The 20841-nt window shown below is 40.3% G+C and overlaps 2 protein-coding genes across 5 annotated transcripts in view; one reads left to right on the top strand and one right to left on the bottom strand.

Annotated features, from left to right (window-relative positions):
• Nucleotides 1–1184: 1184 nt before the first annotated feature.
• Nucleotides 1185–14897, top strand: cep41 (centrosomal protein 41). 2 transcript variants are annotated; one of them, XM_080437514.1, is made up of 11 exons: nt 1185–1209; nt 1792–1855; nt 2469–2516; nt 3820–3881; nt 4339–4408; nt 4707–4836; nt 8666–8835; nt 9303–9370; nt 9727–9841; nt 10578–10793; nt 12847–14897. In XM_080437514.1, the coding sequence occupies exons 1-11, from the start codon at nt 1186–1188 to the stop codon at nt 12972–12974; spliced, it is 1095 nt and encodes a 364-aa protein (XP_080293640.1). In that variant the 5' UTR covers nt 1185; the 3' UTR covers nt 12975–14897. The 2 variants fall into 2 exon arrangements, with proteins under 2 accessions (XP_080293640.1, XP_080293639.1); XM_080437513.1 differs by lacking the exon at nt 1185–1209 and having other exon boundaries at nt 1754–1855.
• A 336-nt stretch (nt 14898–15233) lies between these two features.
• Nucleotides 15234–20841, bottom strand: part of cpa5 (carboxypeptidase A5) — an 8234-nt gene continuing 2626 nt past the window's right edge. For all 3 annotated transcript variants that reach the window (XM_080437066.1, XM_080437067.1, XM_080437065.1), the window contains 10 exons: nt 20761–20841; nt 20325–20459; nt 19611–19715; nt 19133–19234; nt 18774–18875; nt 18299–18409; nt 17758–17848; nt 16788–16987; nt 16281–16365; nt 15234–15636 (listed from right to left, as the gene is read on the bottom strand). The exon at nt 20761–20841 is cut by the window's right edge and continues 1 nt beyond it. In XM_080437066.1, coding sequence (XP_080293192.1) covers nt 15449–15636; nt 16281–16365; nt 16788–16987; nt 17758–17848; nt 18299–18409; nt 18774–18875; nt 19133–19234; nt 19611–19715; nt 20325–20459; nt 20761–20775 — 1134 coding nt within the window. In that variant the 5' untranslated portion in view covers nt 20776–20841 and the 3' untranslated portion in view covers nt 15234–15448. The remainder of the gene's footprint in view (nt 15637–16280; nt 16366–16787; nt 16988–17757; nt 17849–18298; nt 18410–18773; nt 18876–19132; nt 19235–19610; nt 19716–20324; nt 20460–20760) is intronic.

The raw sequence follows: 20841 nt of genomic DNA, 5'->3' as shown, positions 1-20841 counted from the left end.
GCTGAACTTCTTCAGACCGTGCTTGTCGATCGCCGATTTGTGTTTTGCACACTTACTACATAATTCATGGTTTTACGCAACAATTATGTCAACAATAACGCACTTGAAACAAATTGATTTGATTTTAAAAATAAAGAGGCATGCGGTGGTGTTTGTTTAAACACAAAGAATTACAACACAAAGAAAGAAAGAAAGCAACAGAAACCGTAGCCATGGATACACGACGGGACCGTTATGGATGAACGTCAACCATGTGTTTGCACTTTCTCCATTTACAACACCTACATCTACATAAATGTTCACATTTAAAATATAAAGTGCTTATGCTATGTCCACGGATGTTACAATTATGTTCGGTTCCTTAAAAGTACCCGTATCATCTGTATTGTTCAATAAAAAGCATTTTAATATGATTGGTGGCCATTTCTTCTGCCACAATTCAACTACTCAACCCTATTGGTTGGGAGGTGTATTGCACTCTGATACATTATAACTCTATACAAAAAATGGCCACCAATCAGATTAAAATGCTTTTTATTGAACAATACGGAAAATGTACTTCTGAAGAGGAACCGTACATAATTGTAACATTTGTGGCCATCGGGTAAGCACTTTATATTTGAAATCTAAACGTTTACGTAGATGTACGGGCCGTAAATTAAAAAAGTGAAACACCAGGTTGAAGTTCATTCATGACTGTCATGATATGACAGTTAAGTTTCAGGGCTACAGAAACAGTGACCGATTAGCGCTGTCTGTCAGCGAGAGAGTCTGGCAGCTTCACCCAAGGTAATTTTACCCCCTCAAAATTACTTTTAAGCTTAATTTATGCTCCGTCGCACAACGATTTCGTGCGTCACAAATATCAGTCTTGTCCGTTTGTTTCTGTTTAAAACGAGGGCTTCAGGGAACTACAATAATGAGCTTGTAGATCTGCTACTTTCGCAGGCATAAATTGGGCTTCATACAGGGAAATAAAGTACCTCATGCAGTAGCTTCTAACGGGAGCGTTCTCCGTTGCTAAGCAACCAGCCCAGCCGCACATCAAACCACAGCGAAGCTACAAGCGTCAACCTTAGTATCGGCTTCCGTGATTGGACCATAGAAATGCTCCGACCAATCAGAGCCACGTTTATTAAATATACATTGAACATTTATAATGTTGAGTGTTTCAGTTTGTAAAAGATGTCGACCATTGGAAATGCCAAGGTAAATGCACATGAATCTAAATGGGGTTTTCTTCACTGTCAATGTGTTAGTTATACCAATACATCATTACAAGAGTAAGATCGTAATGAAATGTTGTACTTTAGCTATTGTGTCAGCATTGATAACAAAGCTATATTCAATTCAAGGGGCTTTTTTGGCATGAGATAACATACGTTAACATTGCCAAAGCAAAAGTGGAACAATACAATCAAAGCAAAATAATGTATGTACAATTGAAAGGGAATAGAAATGATGTACACAGAGCTGTTACATTTGCAACTGAGGCAAATCTAACTTACAAAACCATAATAATTTGCTGTCAGAAATAGTTGGCCTATATATCCACATAGGAAAGGTTAACTTGGGATATAATAAGCTTTTGCAAAGTTGTGCCCAAATGGCAGTTGTTTTTTCAAAAGTGTTTAAAGGTAAATTGCTCTGTTTGTATGTACAGTGTTTCTACAATTTGCAATTTTTTCAAAAGTGTTTAAAGGCAATTGCTCAGCTATACTGCACCTGTACGAAGGAGCATTATTATATATGAATATGATACATATGATTCTCTATTCCCCCTGGTTTCAGTACCTGAAGAAAAGGATACCAGAGAACCCAAAATATAAAAATGTTAAAACAAGACTGGATACAGGTATGTTCTGCACATCGGCTCTACAGGGCAGCGGCTGGTTGTATCACAAAATGTCAGTGGTGGAAAAAGTACTCGCATTACTTAAGTAAAAGTAGCAATACTTCAATGTAGAAATACTCTGTTACAAGTAAATGTCTGGAATTCAAAATTTACTATTATGCAGAAAGTCCCATTTCACAAGTTTTAAAATGTATACAAATCTTTTAAAAATAGCAAATCTACAAGCTCACAATGTGTCGCATCGCGACGCATTGTGAGCTTGAAGATCAGCTATTTTCAAATGGCCAAAATGTACAGTATATAGGGTTAATGTGGTTAATGTGGTTAATGTATGTTTTGTAATAATAATCAAAATCTGTAAAGTAACTAAAGTTTTCAAATAATTTTAGTGGAGTAAAAGTAAAATATTTCCCTCTGAGATGTAGGAGAGTAGAAGTAAAAGTACTGAAAATTGGAAGTACTCCAGTAAAGTAAAAGACAAAACTGTACTTAAGTACAGTACTTGAGTAAATGTACACAGTTACTTTACACCACTGGTAAGGTTAACTTCGGCTTGTCACTGAGAAACTGTCCCTTAATTGGTTTGTTGTTCTTGCTGTTTCTCACTTGATAGGATGCAGTCAAACAAAGTATATGGAAAGACTGCAGGAGATCCAAAAAAGTAAGTCTGATATCATACAAGCAACAGGCAGTTTTGTGGTAGATGCAGATTGCTTGCAGCCTCTATGGTTTGACGATGGCATTACTTTTGCATTAGTGGCATTACAGGACCACAAATGAGGTGGTTGAATAAATCACAGTGTGCTTGCACTGTGGGATACCCACGGAGGGCCCAAGGATTTCAGGCAAGATGTTGCCATCTTATGTATGTGGTCTGTTCTATAGCTGGGGGAAAAGGTTGATCAGATAGGCAGTTCATGGCAGGAGACTGCAGCAGGATTTAAGGTTTACATGATGGTTTTTGCACGCACACACACACACACACACACACACACACACACACACACACACACACACACACACACACACACACACACACACACACACACACACACACACACACACTCTTTCTTTATTTTTCTTCCACTCTCCTTTAATCAAGAAGCTTCCAATTATCCATTTCTAGTCTTTAAGCATACCGTTCAGATCACACACTGACATTTAGAAGGTCTGGTTCATCACTTTCCTGGTGAATGTAAGAGTTTCTCCTTGTTGACAGCTTGGCTTTGGGAGGCAAACTGGAGAAGCTCTGTTCCACTTATATTTTCCAAACTAATGACTGGCTCAACCCCTGTGAATGAGTACTTTGTTGCTTGCTTGTGGCCATTCTCTTTTGGGCTTCCTTCCGATTTCTCAGGGATAAGCACCACTGACTCCTTCATTCGCCAATGGGTGATTGTACTGTCTACAGTTATTTCTCTGTGGAGTCTAAAGTATTTGGATACACCATGTAGGTGCCAACAGGTGCTTTTAACAGAGAAACAGAGAGCAAGATAGTGAGGTCACACTTGGGGTCACAGCCATATCAATGGCACTTTTAAAAGAAGGTTCTGAGCAGCCTGCTTTGGGCATAGTTGTGCCAAAGTTGCCTGGGAGGTTCTGTAGCATGGGAACGGATAGGGTAGAGCTGAATTTTGCTGACATGTTAGTATTGGAGGAGGGTGAGGAGATAGATGAGCCGCAAGACCCAGGTGAGATATGCTGGCTTGATTACTTGTGAAGATATTCGAACATTACAGGAAAATATGTCCACCTGCCACTGTGGCTGACGGAAACCAAAATTCAAGTGCCAAATATGTTCTTTTATTGTCAGCCTTTTTAATTGGCAAATTCACTGACAGATTAAACATTCCTATTACCATCTATACAGTTAATGTTTACTACCTGCATAACTGGTGGTGCTATTATTTTGAAGTTTTTCTCTATTTTGTCCTATTTGTAGTTTTGATTGTCTTTTCTCTCAGATTACAGATACCGCAAGGGTGAACTCTTCAAACGCCTAAAAGTGACAACTTTTGCACAATTGGTAAGAATGTTTTCATGTATGATGTTGACTGTCTTGTAAGATTCATACAGAGATTTTTTTTTCATTGGTAAACTATATCAACATTTTTGTTTGTTTTTGTTAGAATGTCATGATGTTGCTATATCAGTATTTACATATTTGAGTCAATCTAACTTTGTTATGCAAACAGAGTTTAAGAGAGACTGGTAGCATTGCGATCAAGTTAGCTGGACTCGAATGAACTGAATGCCCTGAATGCCCTATCGATTAACAGTAGTGTTAACCCAAGAACACTCATTTGCAAATCACTTTCGGTGCCATGCATCTTCGAGCAGAGGAAACGAAGGCAGTGAGAAAACCAATCTATTTACAGTATTTAATCATTTATAGACTACTTGTGGTGTACTAGTGGACATCTCTTGTGTTACTTTCACCTACAAACCCCACAGCTGTGTTTTGTTTATTTCCCCCACACCAGGTACTTCAGGTAGCATATGTCACAGAGCTGAATGAAAGTGTGAATTTTGACGAATCACCCAGACATGAAGGTAACTGAGGGGAAATAAGCTGATAACTGAAGCTGTGTAGTTAGATCATAATACATGATCATATATGATAATGCATGCCTTCTTCACGTCATATTTCTCACCTTAGTATAAATTTGACTTACACTCTACTCTCTATTTTCCCATTCTATGTTCTGTTCTATTCCTCATTACTAATCTATTCCATTCTAGTATATGCTCTTCTATTCTGTATTCCTCACCTCTATTCTATTTCATATATTTTATTCTGTTGTATTCAGACCAATTTTATTCTCTTCTGTTCTATTCCCAATGTCCCCAGAGTACCTGTCGGAGGCGGATGCAGAGTGTCTGTCAGAGCAGACCAACGGTTGCCCCCAGACAGCTGTCCTCCCACAGAGCAGCAGGGAAGCTGAGGACTCCTGCCACTCTGCCAGGTCCACATTGCAGAGGTCAGGCTAAGTTTCAACATTCAAGTTTCTTTATTGTTACATTCCATGATATGGGTACAATTCTTGGGTATTGACTCCAAAATATTGCAGCAACAAGAAAAGAAAAAAAGTACAAAAATATAATTCTGTACGCACATGCACAAGGCTAGAAACTATGGTTGGTGTTTGAAAAGATTTGACCGAATCTGAATCTACCGTACTGTAAATGCGAATCCGCATATTAGATCCAAAATCCTTTGAATCCCAGGGTAAATTAGTGCATAGAGGCAGGAAAACATCTTTTTATGCAAAAGTCTGTAGAGCTTTTAGTGCAGTTGGCAGTAGTATTCTTTAAGATTTCTAGAATTCAAAAGTGGAGCAGGTGGAGCAGACTTCACATTTGTGGTGAAAATATTCAACAAGAGATTTGTGTGACTCAGAGCTATTGATTCGGGTTTTTGAACATAAAAAACAACAAAGCCGATGAACACGATTGATACTTCCGAAAATAGCAGACCTACAAGTTTGTGACGGGCGCGCGCACACACACACACACACACACTCACACTCACATACTGGCATCACTGTAATAATAATAATAGTCTTTATGGGAAAAATACAGTACACTCAGTTTATTTATGATTTATATACTCTGAACAGATTTATTTAACTTCAAGGTCAGTTTTGAAATAACTACGTATGCAATGTGTGTAGGTGTGTTCTGTATGTATGTCGGCTGTGATATTTGTCTTTGAAGGGATTTTTGCTAGGATGCGGTCTGTTGTAGGTCTGTTGTTTTTAGCGCACGACAGCATTGTGCAACAGAGGATAAATTAGGCTTTTGCTGAATAGTGAACACACATAATGCAGACAACACATGACTGCACTTTTCACAATACAACAATGCAAAACATACGTATAGCTTCCCACACAACTACTGAAGTGAAAATATGTATCTCTAATCCCTCTCACTGTTATTACACTTATATCCATTATGTCTTGCCCTTACTGTATTACATTTACAATCTCTCTCACACCCAATTACTCCTGCAGCCTGCTGGATCACCGGTCATCGAACAACCGCAATATATTACCCCAAGCGTACCTGTAACCCTATACACCCAGTATCTGTGTCTGCTCTCCACCTCCACACACATCCACCTCTGTTTCCCAGAGGAACGCCTCACCCACCCTCAACCCTTCACCATGGTTCCTGTACCATACATTAACCCCCACCGCAGCCTTTTCCTCCATCTGTTATAGCATCCCCACGCTGGCCTCATTCCCACACCCCCAACCCCACTTTACCTCTGACAGGTACGCCGGAGGTGTAACTCTATCTCTGGCACTCTACACACAGGGGGCCCTGCCGGTAATGGAAGGGCATTAGATCCCTTCACCAGAGAGAGAGAGAAGGATGTTAGGCAGATCTAAAGTAAACCACACAATGGACACAGTGTTGAGTAGTCATGGCAGGATATTACCGACTACAGGCCATCGGAGGACAGTAACTAAGTACATTTACTTGAGTACTGTACTTAAGTAAATTTTTGGAGTATTTCTTTAGTTTTTGGGCGGTGAAACCGCCCCTATAAGTGAGGTTTGGAAATTTGTACAATTATCCTGCGCTGTGATTGGTCAAAAAGTACCCCGCCTAACCCTGCACCGTGATTGGCCAATCACAGTCTATTCAGGACTGTGATTGGCCAGTGTCACATGACACATGTGCATAGCCCTATATAAGAAACCATAACTTAAAATCCCATAAATTTGTATTTTTTAAGTTATGGTTTCGTCCATCATAAAGAGTGTTTCAATAAATGTATTTATTTTTTGTACATGATTGGTTGACTCCATTCAGTATTGTGATTAGCTAGCAAGACACCGCCCACTTCACACAGGGTGTGATTTTTTTGTAAGCTGTTGGCTTTCCCTTCGCTACATTTTAAATAGAAATAATAATGTACTTTTGACACCACTACTAGGAAGGGACTCTTGGGACTGACACTAACAATTATATATTGTTATTAACCACTTAAGCCATATTTCAAATATAGTGAAAATAGCCGATCTACTACAAGCTTGTAGATCTGCTATTTTCACTATTTCTGAAAAGTTCTGAAAATGTATGTTGTAATTTGTGCTTTTGTATACTTGAGTATTTACTTGAGTATATACTTTGTCCACCATTGCACCTGATTAAAGGCCTTTGCTCACCCGGAGCGTGACGAATAATCTGAAAATGCATGGTGAATACTTTGTATCAAACATCACACTACGCCTCTTTCATACAAGTTGATGCTTTTATTCGCAGTGAAGAATTGACCTTGTTTTGAAAAAAGAATTAAGTCGCTTTATCGCCACATAATATTTGCGTTATGTATGAATGTACTCATGACACAAACAACAATTTGAAAACATTTATTTTCGTGTGAATTCTTCACCCCCAAAAAAAGGCACCTAGTGTGTAAGTGCCTTAAGCCGTACGACGGTGCAACATGTTGTGAGTTTGTAATTTGACTATTTTCGGTGCGGGGCACTGCCGTGTGATGGAGTACATTGGTTTGTGCTATTTTGCACGTTGACTAGGTTTTAACAACAGAATAGGGCCTCCAAGTTATGGGTTATTCGCTACCTGATAAAGTGGCTGGTCATGTTGCTGGCCACAGGTGTGATTTACCTGTGTTTGTCTGGTGTTGATGTCTCATCCTGGGTGTGTCTGTATACAGTACATTGTCATTTTCCTCAGGTCTGCTTACTTGTACTGATTCCTGTCATGGTGGTTTCCTTTGTGACACCAGTGTTGGTTTCATGAGTTCATCTGACTGATTAATTGTTTGTCGTACGGCGCGTGCGTGCATGCGTCCAGAGCTAATCTCTCAAGACAAAAGATTTGGTTTTGTTAAGTTTGTTTACCGAATGATTTTGTTTACCAAATGGGTCCATGAATTTTCTTACACACTATGTTGAATATTGTTTGGTTCGTGGACATAGAACTGTGGTTAGCACTGCATTAAACTCTCCAGTCAGGCACACCAGTAAACAAAACATTCCTTCGTATGTTAGACTCAGCTTGAGCTGGCCTTTAAATTGCACCTCTCGCTGACATCTCTGTATTTAGCGCCAACCTGTTATTAAGTTGAGACATTAGCATCAAGCATTAAGTTGCTCCTTATCTATCTTTCCGTAGGAAATGAATGACAAAACGGTGACGGCACTGTTTTGTTTGTATTGCTGGTCACACTGCCGAATTAGGGCCTGCATCCCCACCGGGGCCACCAACACAAATAAATATGTGATGTAGAGTGCATAGGCTCTTACTAGGGCTGTCACGATTACAAATTTAAGTTGACGATTAATTGTCACTCAAATAATTCCGATTGAAGATTTAATTGTGTGTTTGGCATTGAACATTGGAACATATGAAGCCTTTTAGGCTTTGCCATAAAAAATTGCACAGGGAAGATATGACAAATGATTAAATATACAAAGAAATTATTGACATATTTAATAATTTTATCCATATTAAAAAAGCAGAAATAGCTGATCTACAAGCTTACAATGCGTCACTTTGTGATGCATTGTAAGCTTGTAGATCTGCTATTTCTGCTTTTTTTAATATTTGAAAATGTGTGAAAATCTTTCAACTTGGAAACAATTATGACGATTTTGTAAAAATGTTTGCGATTAGACGATTACCGTATGTAATATTGTGACAGGCCTAGCACTTACCATTACCAGTTACTTTGGTTAAAAGTGTCGACCAAGTTGCATGAACAGTCTGTAGTTCAGAATTCTAAGTGTTAGAATGTGTAACCTCTCTGTTCCTCTCTGTCTTGTCATGTGGTAGTGTTATCAGTGGAGTGGGAGAGCTGGACCTGGGCAGGAACAGCGAGAAGCCGGCGAGAGTCACCCCGGTGTCCAGTCCACTGCTGGCCAACAGTCCCTACACTGACTGCCCCTACCTGCTACTGGATGTACGGGACCGAGAGCAGTATGACCAGTGCCACATCATCACCGGTAGGTGGTGGGGAATTTGGAAATGTATGGGATTTCCATGAGCATTACCTGTGTATTTCAAGCAGACTGGTACACAGTAAAATGTAGTATTAACCACTTTCAGCTTCACATACCTATTTTGGATATGTCATTAAAGGTGACATTTTTCAAAAATGTGCAATAGCAAAAATAGTATAAATAGGGCTTAATTGGTTAATATAGTATAAAATGTATCAACAGTAGTGTTAATAAATACATAGGTTATTACTGTGTAATGACAACAAGATGTGTCTTAGCAGCAATTGGCTAACGAGGTGTTTTTCCTGCCACAGATAAAAATGGATGGATAGAATGAGTATAGCTATTAGCTTTTATAGCAATTAATCACACTGACGACTGACGAGGCCACATGCATGCATAGGCTGCTTAGCAGGCTTAGCATTATGTCTGTGTTAATCTGGTTTCTTCATGCTAATCTCTCTACACAGCATGCAGTTTCCCCATCACCACCCTCTCTCGGACCATGAACCCCTACACCAAGGAAGTGCTGAGTTATGTATCCTTCACCATGTCATTCTCTATCCACCAGCATTAACCACTTAAACCCTATATACTGTGCTTCATTGACCGGGGTTCCCCAGATGTCTAATACTTGGCCCCTTCCTTTTTTTCCTTCCTACACCAAATCTCTTCGCCAAATATATTCTGAGGTACAAGCTCACAGCACGTCGTGCTGCGACGCGTTGTGAGCATGTAGATCAGCTATGTTTGCTGAATCGTGGTGGTTGAAATTATGTTGGCGCACACTCATGAAAAATGTATAAAGAAATCATCAATTTACAAAAATCCAGCTTATTTTGAATCCGAAACAGGCTCTCTGTACTTGACTCGTTGAGCCTTAACTGGATGTAGAAAAACGCTGCAGGGAAGATCATCATCGTTTATGATGAGGATGAGATGATAGCCAGCCAGGCAGCCACTATCATGTGCGAGCGAGGATTCGAGAATCTCTACATGCTCTCTGGAGGTAAGATCTCACGACATGTTGGTATTGTTCAGACTGCAGGCAATTCGATTTAGGACTGACAAGCTTACAATGCATCGCGTTGCGATGTGTTGTGAGCTTGTAGATTTGGCGAGCGAGACGTCATATGATGAAGTATACATCAGGCGTCAGTGTGCAAGTGTACAGAATGAGACAAAATCGCATTTCAAGCCACCTAAGAATGTGGTTCAAAATCTGATTAGCAGAAATCAGTTTCCATGTGTTTTTTTTGCTGTTCAGACTTGATAAAACCATCTGATGAATCTGGATAGGCCAAAAATCGGATGTGAGTAGCCAGTCACTCTGAACATAGTCATATAGCACGAGTGCCACGCTACGAGCTTTTTTGAAAAATCATGAAATATTTTGCAAATCTTTGAAAATAGATATTTTCTAAAGCGAACATTTGTAACTCAAATCTTTGCTTCTGGGGGGGTCCCTTGAACTACAATTTTTTAGATGGGGGTCCGCGGCCAAATACATAGAATTTTGGGGGTCCTTGACATGAAAAAGTTTGAGAACCACTGATATTATAGCAATATAAGGGTTTCAGAAAACTGTTAGGATTTAGAAGACATTTGTAGAATCTGCCTCAGGTCTTAATGGATTAAACTAAGTTTGCACAGCTGCTCATAAGACTTTGACTTCCTAGTGAGTCAGTTTGACCTCCAACTATATGAATTGCATAGTATTTATAAGTAACTCACAACTCCCCCAGGTCTGAAGGTGATCGCTCAGAGATGTTCAGAAGGGATGACGACGGGCTCATTCCCGGCCTTGTGTCTGCCATCTACCACAGAGGCAGCGAGGAGGCGCTCGGTGCCGCGGCCAGAGCAGCAGGTCATGGCGGAGAGGAGGTGGAGGTTCACCGGGGATGAGCTGTCCAAGATCCAGCAACAGCTGGACGATCAGTCCCTAGCCAGTGACACCAACAGTAAAGGCCCATTCTTACTTTGTCACGTGACAGAAATGAAGCATTTAGCGTTTTTGTTTTATACTGGGGAAGGCAAGGCAAGGAAAGTGTCGGTCCACATAGGGCTGGGCAATATGGACAAAATCAAATATCACAATATGTTTTCACCAAATAACCTATTGTCACTTTTTTTGTTGTTCCAGACAATCTGTTGTCTCATATTGCAATATGGATATGATATTATCCAACCCTTGGTCAACATTATTTTCAGCCAGGATCTTGCCTTCCCCAGCAGATGGAGACAAAAGTAACCAATCATATAGTGCACTCCATGGACCACTGGTGGTCTGTGACGGTATTGCATGTGGTCCCTGACGATGCATTTAGTAATGTGAAAGTGAAGATTTATTTTATTTTTGTTCTTCCACGGAACAGTGCACTAAATGACCTAGTGACCTATGATGATGCGTCAATATTGTCAGTTACTGGGAAGTCTGAGGTCTAGAAATTCCACAGAAAGGGAGTTAGAATCTCAAGAAGAGGAAGTGTACCAGATTGCCTGATTGAGTCATCATTATTATGAAATGTGTCCATATAATTGCATGTGTCTGCTCACTCACACATAAGATACAAATCAATATATCAGTTAACATGAGTTTAATGGAAGGTTGGATAAGAGAACAGAATAAGGGTAACCGTGCGATAGGAATATATTAGTGGTTCTGTTTTTTATATATAGGTCTCGGCCACTCGTATATTTCAGGTAAATAATGCCTTAACCGTCATTATTTAATTTCAAGCTTTTTCTCTCACACCACCCTATTAATTCAAACATTTTCTGACATTTGATGGACTTATGAAATATTATTTAAACATATTTTAATACTTATAACAAAGGTATTTTATTTATGTATTTACATTTTAAAACATTTTCCCATGGACCACCTGCAGGCCTAATTATGCCATGGACCACTAGTAGTCCGTGGACCATTGGTTGAGAAACAGTGGGATCACTGGGATGTATAGACATGGGATGCATAGCAAGTTACTAAAGCACTAATCTTATCCCATATCCCCTTCCAACACAACGGTGGTCCCCAGGTTGATTTTTAATCAGGGTGGTGGTCCCTGGTTCACAATCAGTTGAAAACCCCTGATATCGTGGGAATGGGCCCTGTATCACTGACATACTGTACAGTGAGTTACTATATTATTGTCTCCGCCAGGCCGAAAGGCATGGCGAGAGAGTATGTTTTACCCCCTGTCCGTCCGTCCGTCCGTCCGTCCGTCCTGTCTGTGTGTTAGCAGCTAATCTCCGGCACCGTTGGCCCGGTCGCTCCGAAACTGTGCACACACACTCCCTGGATGTCAATTCAGAACCTCTGCCCCAAATGTTTCACATGGGCCTGTTATAGCGCCACCAGGAGGCCGATTTGTGCAAAACCCATTTCTTTATATTACTCCTACAGATTTTATCCAAACGTCATGCAAATCGGTACACAGTATCTCTACAGTCATGTGATCAACACAGATTTGTCCGATTTCCCATATTCCATCCTCATTGCCTAAGGTTGGCTTCCAAAGTTTGCAGGATTGGTCCGTTTTGAACAAAAAGCCTCAAACTATGCACGCAGCTTGCGATTTCCGTGAAATTTCACACGCACATTCCCACTATGCCGAGGAAGAAATGCCACCCTTTTCACATTGGTCTGTTATAGCGCCACCAGCAGGTCTAATTTAGCAAAATGGAACAAAATGCCTCAAATCATGAATTCAGTGTCTGATTGCCGTGAAAGACCTAACAATAAATGGCACCCTTTTCACATTGGCCTATTATAGCGCCACCAGGAAGCCAGAATAACGTACCTGACCTGGCGGAGACCTGTGCTCCGAGGAGCACTTTTTCTAGTTATTATTATTATTATTAAACCGAATTCGCCTTGGGTACACTGGCACTGTAGATGGCCACTGTGCTGACTACATAACGACAGTGTTGAGTGTTGCATAACATCTTTGCCCTTAGCTTTCTGTCTCTCTACAGTACACCATCTTTATCTTGTGTTGTGTGTTCCAGGTCGCATGTCCAGCCGTCTGTCCACCAGCAGTGGCCAGTCTAAAGCGTCCAGTGCCCGTAGCAGACAAAGCACCGCCACAGCCAGGAAAGAGACTGCCAGGGCCCAGAGCAGCAGAGCATGGAAGTGACCCACCCTATTTCACCCCCATAACCAACCTTTAACACAAGTAAAGTTGATGCCAGACTTTTGGGTCCGGTGCCGATCACAATTATGGAGTCTCCTAGACCTAGACCACCGATTACCTACTGTACAGTATGTTTGATTTGATTACAGTTTCCATTTCAGAACATTTAACTTATTAGCAAACAAGTAAATATAAAATAAACAGAGTGAACTTAATTGTTACGTTATTTTTATTTAACCACGTAAGCCCTACTTCAAAAATAGCCCATGTGCAAGCTCACAACACGTTGCAATGCGATGCAATGTGCTGCTATTTTTGAAATCTTTTAAAAATGTACACCTATAATGACATGCCCAAAATAGGTTTGTCATGTTGAAAGAGGTCACAAATCTGGACACATCAGATGGATAATTGGCGATACCGATGTCGTGAAAAAAGTCGAATAGTGACCGATATATCAGCTAAATCGGTATATTGGTTTGGATCTAGTAAAGTCTATTTTGTTGAGTATCAGAGCCCGTGAGGACTACAGTAATGAGGACATGGTCCTCAGTTCGGTTACATTTGGTCGTTTCAATGTGGCCACGATGAGCCTGATCACGCCAGGCAGGTCAAGTGTGGACAAACTGAATTTAAAACTTTGTACATTCTGATGGCAGATGCCCATTGAAATGAGAAGTGTAACCATAGCCAGAGATGCACTCAGCTCCATTCCCAGTCTGCTCTGTTTTTACACAGGGTTGAGTCCGTGTATAACAGTCTAACAGTGTAAGACGATGGAAACTCCCTTGGTGAGAGTACACTCCATATTTCCTGTCTCTCTGTTCACTATCTATAAAATCAAAGCAGAAATTCTGAAAAAATAATCTTTAAAAACAAACAAACCTGCTCTTGTACAGCACTGGATAAGAGCTTCAGCTAAAATGCCTAACTGAATGACACTTAAGCATGAAATCATATATTATGCATATAAACAAACTGCAGACTGGATGGAGTTGTGCACGTTACCTCTGATTTATAGAACACTGTTGTTTTTCCACTTCAGAGTATTTTATTATTTAAAAAATGTTGACTTTATGTTAAGAAGTTTGCACAGTGAGTCATCATCTTGCCTCAGTGAACATAATCTGAGAATTGAAGGATCATCCTTGCACTGACTTGAATTATAGTTGTTAAAGTTGTTGTCTCGTCATTGCATTGTTGATACACTACGAAGAGACAATAGTCAACATTGATATGGAATCATAACCAAATGCAATATTTAATACTGCAAATATCTTTTGAATGATCTTTGCTTTATGATGACACTGTATTTGTCAATCCGATGTATTTTATTGCTCAGTCTTGCTTTTGTTGTTTCTCAATCCTGCCTGCACAGAAAAAGTAACGGCTGTTTCCTTTCAATTTCTGCTTCTGCTGAGTGCTATTGTACTATTGTGTAATGCTGAGGTACTGTGGGTTGTGATCGATGGAGGCGTTTTATCCGACACATAATCATAAAATCTCACTAATGGTCCAGTGGGAAGAAATGGTCAACATTATGACTGCTGTCTTGGTAACAAGGCAACATTGTGTTAAACTGGCACTTTTGTTACTAGCAATCCTCTTGAAAATGTGAAAACAGTATTGCTTTTCAATATGTGGCCTTCTATGGTGTGGCTTGTATGCTGTTTGTATTTTAATAATATATTTTAGAAATGTATGCTTCATTTAATAGGACAGTGATGAGACAGGTCCAGGAAGTTGTGGATATACAGTATGACCAATGTCAGGGTGCCTCGTGTGTGTGTGTGTGTGTGTGTGTGTGTGTGTGTGTGTATGCATGCGTGCGTGCGTGTATAGAAATGCTGTCATTGAACTGATTCACTCTGTCTTAAACCACGTTAACTGATCACATTTCAAACTTTTGTACATGAATGTTAAATAATAAAGTCAAATCATGAATTGAACACCATTGGGTCATTTATGTTGGAAAAGTGCTCTTCTTTCAATCTATTGGAAGTAATAGTAGCTTAGATACGTTTCTGTTCTTAGTATCTGGATCAAATTGATCCCAGGTGACAGTATACAGTGTAATTCTTAAATTGCTGCCCAAAGCGATTATGTGTGGAATTTAAGGAATATAAGATATGTTAAGTCTTATAAGACATACATTTTATTTAGGTTTAAGAATGTAATATGTGTTGTGTATATGACCCTGATCTTGTAATGTAAATCTTGTATTGCATGCCATTTAACACTCCAGCTCATATACACAAGGGGTTTATAATAATACCATTTATTGATCTTATGGAGTCATTGGCATGTACAACATTGAGGCAGACTATGTTAATATCTACCATTGTTTATTAAATAGCCAATTATCTTCCACTGATGACATGTCAGAGGGTGTTCCACTGGCAGGCTAAAGCCTGATTTATGCTCTGTCGCGTGACGAAGTATGAATCGGGCTTAAAAGCTGTCATTGTTAGAGTCCTCTAGTAGGTATTGCTGTTGGTGTGTTCCATGATGGCCATCAGAGCAAGCCAAGTCTCCTTGGCAGTGGGGAGAATCTGATTGGCTGGCAGGATGAATCCATAGCGACCGGTGTCCCTGAGCTCAAAGGTGTAGGAGTACTTGATACCCTGGTTGTAGGTCCAGTCAATGGTTCCACCGCTGGCTTGATCTGAAGTGAGACAAGCAATGATTTATCCTTGTTTATTTTGTTGTAAACAACTGGTACAATAGGCCAGTGGCTCCCAGCTCATTAGGCCCTCTGAGCCTATAGTCGCCCTGCTAGCAGCCCCTTGAGGCTGTACTTGTCAAAGGGTGGCACTGTGGCAATATAGTATTGACATGAGGTCACTGAAATCAGTAGTGTTGATCCTTGCTGAGGCCATGGCAAGCCACCCATTAGATTTTTAGATCACTTGTGTGCAACTGGAAAATGTGGTCGCTGTTGGGTGGTTGTAAACTGCAGATGGAAAGCTCCTTTATACACAAACAAAGCACGAAATGCAAATAAATTATACTACACACATTTCTTTTCTCTGCTAGACCCAGTAGCCTAAGAATGTTATCCATAATGTTCCGTGTTGTGACCGGATAGAGCATTTTGTGCCTTTCAGCGTTTGGAGCACGTTTACACACAGACTTCATGGCCTGCCTGAAGTCAAATTTTGACCAATGTGCCAGTATGTGTAAAATGAGTTTGACACCACTGTGCGAGAAAACAGTATGATGCTGAAGCATGAAGTTGCACTAAAAATTCCATAGCAATCCAGCCAGATGTTGTATATGTTGTGGGGGGGATATACTGATTAGACTTACAGATAGTGTTGATGATGCTTCCATATCTGTAGCGGGTGCCATACAGGGAAGCCAGGTCAGTAATGGCCTTCTTAGCCAGTGCGTGCTGTGGGCAGAAACATACAAACATTACGATATACTGTACCATAGATGTTCTGAATTTTCATTCTAAACTTCGTTAAGCCTATAATGTTACAAAATAGTATGTTTGTATATTATATATAAGTCAGCTCTGTTCAATCAATGGCCCTTATATTCTTTACATTATGGAGTCACTATGATCATGATGAGCAATTACAAAAATGGAGTAAAAATCTAGATGATCTAGATGATTCCAAGTCATAATAGAGCTTGTGAGCACGTTGGCTCATTCTCTAAACACTGTGTTGATTTCATTCTGAGAGTGTACAAATGGACCCTTTCAGTACATGCATGTCTGTAACTCTCTCCCTTGCGGGTCCATTTGGTTTCATTCGTACACTCGCAGAGTTAAACTGACATGTGTAGCCTGGATGTGACTCAACGTACCAGCTCAGGCTGGTCCTTGGCAGGGGTCCTGGTGTATCCGTAGGGGTACAGCAGCATCTGGGAGTAAGCGTGGATGGAGACGAAGGACTTGATGTTGCCATGAGCCTTCACAAAGTCCACAATGGACTTGACCTCAGACTCGGAGTGAGCGCTGGGTCCACGGTAGGTCTCGGAGCAGGGGTTGCCACTGGCACCGGCGCCTAGGAGGGAACACATTCAAACAATGACAAAAAGAACCAATTCCTGACAAAGGCCATGTTTGACTGCCATCTGAGGGAGCAAATCAATTAGTGAGGGGGGGAATATCAACATGTTTAGGTTTATGCACATGCATATCAAAAGATATATGCATACGCATTGCTTAAAGACTTATTTTGTTTTTATTTATGAACTAAAACTGTGTTTGTTGCCTCAGGGCAACGTTGTGCAGACCACTTTTGTTCAGGCAATATTACCATAGGCTGTCTTCCAGGCCTCCTGGTCCCTTTACTATTGAATTAATGAGCAATGAATTATTATGAGGTGAAATAACCTTTTTTCCCCAAATAATAAAAGGTTGTATTATAGAAGGTTAACTGTTCCATTTTTAACATGCCAATTCAATAAAAGCATTATAATGATAATACTGGTGGAGTGCCTTGGTTTCTGCTTTTCATTAATGAAGAAATAACATTGTGGGGGGGAAAACTGTGCCATATTCAATCAATTATCATGCATCTGTCCTGCATTATTATTCTTAGTGAATGCGGACAGTGCGGATTCCAGTACAAATGACGAAAGAAAAACCTGCCTGAGAACATGACGGTAGCAGTACTTAACTAAATTAGTGCTCAGATTTGTTCTTGCTTGCACTGTATGTCTTATATGTGTTGTGCTTTCATTTAAAATTATGTCATTACATCTATTTTTTTATTAACTAATTAATGTGTACAGTTAATTAATCACAACAATAATATGAATGTATATTTACCTCCAAAGCCAGCATCCCAGTTTCTGTTGGGATCAACTCCCATACAGTTACTGCCACGGTTGGGTTTCCTGGTCTTACGCCACATACGGTTCTGTAAAAAATATCAATAAATCAACGATTAGTGGGTTAATAGAGTTTATTGCTTTGGATTTAGTGAGCCAGCTAGTGTCACAAATCAAACTCATCAAACCTTATTGAACTATTTATTGTATAATCAACCAGTTTGCCAAACAGACTATGGCAAGGTACTGTACTATAAATTATAAAATATGAATATTTATTTTAAGGGTCCATTAAAAATGCTACTTACCAATTTTGGGGGGAGATATATATTAATAATAGTAGTAATAATAATATTAAAAATGTAAACTTAGGAAGTTCATTATTAATCATCAATCTAGCCTATAGCATGGAGAATCAAATCACATGTTATTACATATTATTTTGTTGAGTACTTGTCTCTTTCTTTTGGTGGATGCTTGAAAGCTTGGAAGTTGAAACAAAACATATCTTTTCTATATGGATTTCATGAGGGACTCACGCTGGTGTGGGTGTAGGCAAAACCATCAGGGTTGGTCACAATTTCCAGGAAGATGTCCATCTTGTTCAGGATGGCAGTCAGGGCAGCGTCACGTCCATAGTCAGTCGCAATCTATGGCAGCCAGTGAAAGAGAAGAAGTCATTCAGTAGAACCCATTAGCTGTCAGTGTCACAGTCTAATAGTTACTGTATTGTTACAAATTTGACATTTACTTATACCGCCCCCATCTGGATAATTGAGGCACTGAATATGCATCATTGTCTCTAAGCATGTTCCATCTTACAAAAGAGGAAGAGGAAGATGAGTAATAAACCACTGACTACATGGTGTAATCTCTATTGAATCTTGCTGGTTTGGATCCTAATACAAACTGGAGAGAAATTATTAGGGTTTTACTATCTAGCGGCTTGAATCCTTAAAAAAAACTAATTTGAAAGTGAAAAGGGGAAAAAAGTAAATGTATCTATCTAAGCACCTTCTTGGCAAACCAGGTACCGCTGGCCTGAGTGACCCATTCCCTGGAGTGGATACCGGTGTCGATCCAGATGGCGGGACGATTGGTTCCACCAGTGCTGAACTATGAAAGAGAAGGTTGTACATGAGCAGAAATTCTTTAGAGAAATATGGACTGTGGGATATTGTCTGTTACAAAGAGGGAAGTGGGTTCATTATTATTTTTATACATTGTCAATGCATGACCTGTATTATCAACTATCCCTATACTATACCAATTATGGTGTAAGCATTGGCATAGAATGGAATAGAGTCATCATGTTTTTCACATGGTGGTAAATTCTGTATCTGTTCAAAATGCATCTGTTGCAGGCTGTGTACCTTGAGCACATTGATGGGACGACCCTCGTAGCTCTGACCAATCACAATCTTGCTGACGAGGCTGGGGTTCTCAGCCACCAGCATGTCCTGGAATCCGTAGATCTGAAGAAAGGACAAAGCTACTGGTTCTGCAGTCAACTCAGACTGCTGCTGTGCAGACTCTAACCTTGAGGCTCCAACAAACATTGTACCCTTTTGTTACAGATATCCATCATTCTCACATACTGTGGCCTCATAATAGTAGTTCTCATGTACAATACGTGTGTGTGTGTGTGTGTGTGTGTGTGTGTGTGTGTGTGTGTGTGTGTGTGTGTGTGTGTGTGTGTGTGTGTGTGTGTGTGTGTGTGTGTGTGTGTGTGTGTGTGTGTGTGTGTGTGTGTGTGTGTGTGTGTGTGGGTAGGTGGGTGGGTGCGTGTGTGTGTGTGTGCTTGTGTGTGCGTGCATGTTTGTGCGTGCATGTATGTGTTTTGGTACTAACTTCGCTGATGGTGTGGTAATTGGAATAGTCAAAACTCTCAGTATCCCTGGGCTGGGCAAAGCGAGCAGCAGACATCATCTGGTCTTTCTCCTCATCCAGCATGGCCTGCAGGCAAAGGGCACGAGGTCAAGCGTTGCTACTCAAAATGTAATGACAAAGCTTTATGTATTGGGATAATATTTTCCAAAAGTAAATAATCTTTGGCCAGTGACAGTGCACTGAGACCTACTGTACAATTCTGGAGTCTCATAACCTTCTCCATGCCTGGCATCAAATCCTACCAGAACCTTCTCCTGTACCTGCCCAGTATGCTGTCTCCCTGTCAGATTCTCTGCTAATTTTTTTCCCACCTCCACTTCGTCCATGAGTCACTCATTTTGGAAGGGTTGTCTGTTTGGTTCAAAAGACTATAATTTAAAGATGAGTTCCCTCAGACCTCCAGTCCTCACAACTGTCCTGGAACAACTGGAACTCTATGAACTGTAACACTATAAACTATAAACTAACTGTTGCCTCCTTGTAATCTGCTCTGGATAAAAGCTCCAGCTTTTATAAACCTACTAAAATCTACTCAAAAAGCAATTAACTCATCAATCTATTGTCTACTGTTTGTTTTTTACACCACGGAATAGCTGATAGTAAAGTTCATTTAGTGCTTTTCCATAACCCTTCCATACAAATGTGTCTCTTCTTTGAGAAACCATTTGTTATTACCTGCACGTCCCGGATCATGATGGAGTACTGGACGTTCTGATTCTCCAGGAAGGCTTTGACAGCCTGCAGGCTGTGGAAAGGCACTCTCACATCAACGGGGGTGGCTACATCTGTGGCATCCCTCCAGAAGTCCAGCTAAGAGGAAAGACGCAAATTATCCATTAAAAGGATGATCTGAACATTTGCAACCGTAGGCTAGACTCTAGTGACATGATGATTTGTCAAAGGACTTTTGTGAAATTTCCAGATTATACATAGTTATAATATGTGGTTGTGTTTACATTGTCATGATTCATTCATCATTTATTTAAGTGATTTACTCATTTCAGGAAATGTGATTTTCTCTGCCATGCTATTTTTGAAACTTTTTGCCTATAACGACAAGCCCAAAATAGGGACACCAGGGTTAGTGTGTAAATGAAAACTCCTGGCCCACCTGCAGGTGTTCCATGTCCTCCAGGCTCCGGATCAGACGGAGCTGGCCCTCATCCTTGGCAGTGACGCGGAGCACCTGGTG

The sequence above is a fragment of the Gymnoscopelus braueri genome, assembly GCF_963280865.1.
Source record: "Gymnoscopelus braueri genome assembly, chromosome: 9".
NCBI classification, from domain to species: domain Eukaryota; kingdom Metazoa; phylum Chordata; class Actinopteri; order Myctophiformes; family Myctophidae; genus Gymnoscopelus; species Gymnoscopelus braueri.
This window is presented reverse-complemented; position numbering and strand designations above follow the sequence as displayed.

Coding starts and splice junctions, on each gene's coding strand:
- cep41 (XM_080437513.1), top strand. CDS start 1,756: ATGATACATATGATTCTCTATTCCCCCTGGTTTCAGTACCTGAAGAAA. Junction 3,882..4,338: donor TGACAACTTTTGCACAATTG/GTAAGAATGTTT, acceptor CCCCCACACCAG/GTACTTCAGGTAGCATATGT. Junction 10,794..12,846: donor CCTAGCCAGTGACACCAACA/GTAAAGGCCCAT, acceptor TGTGTGTTCCAG/GTCGCATGTCCAGCCGTCTG.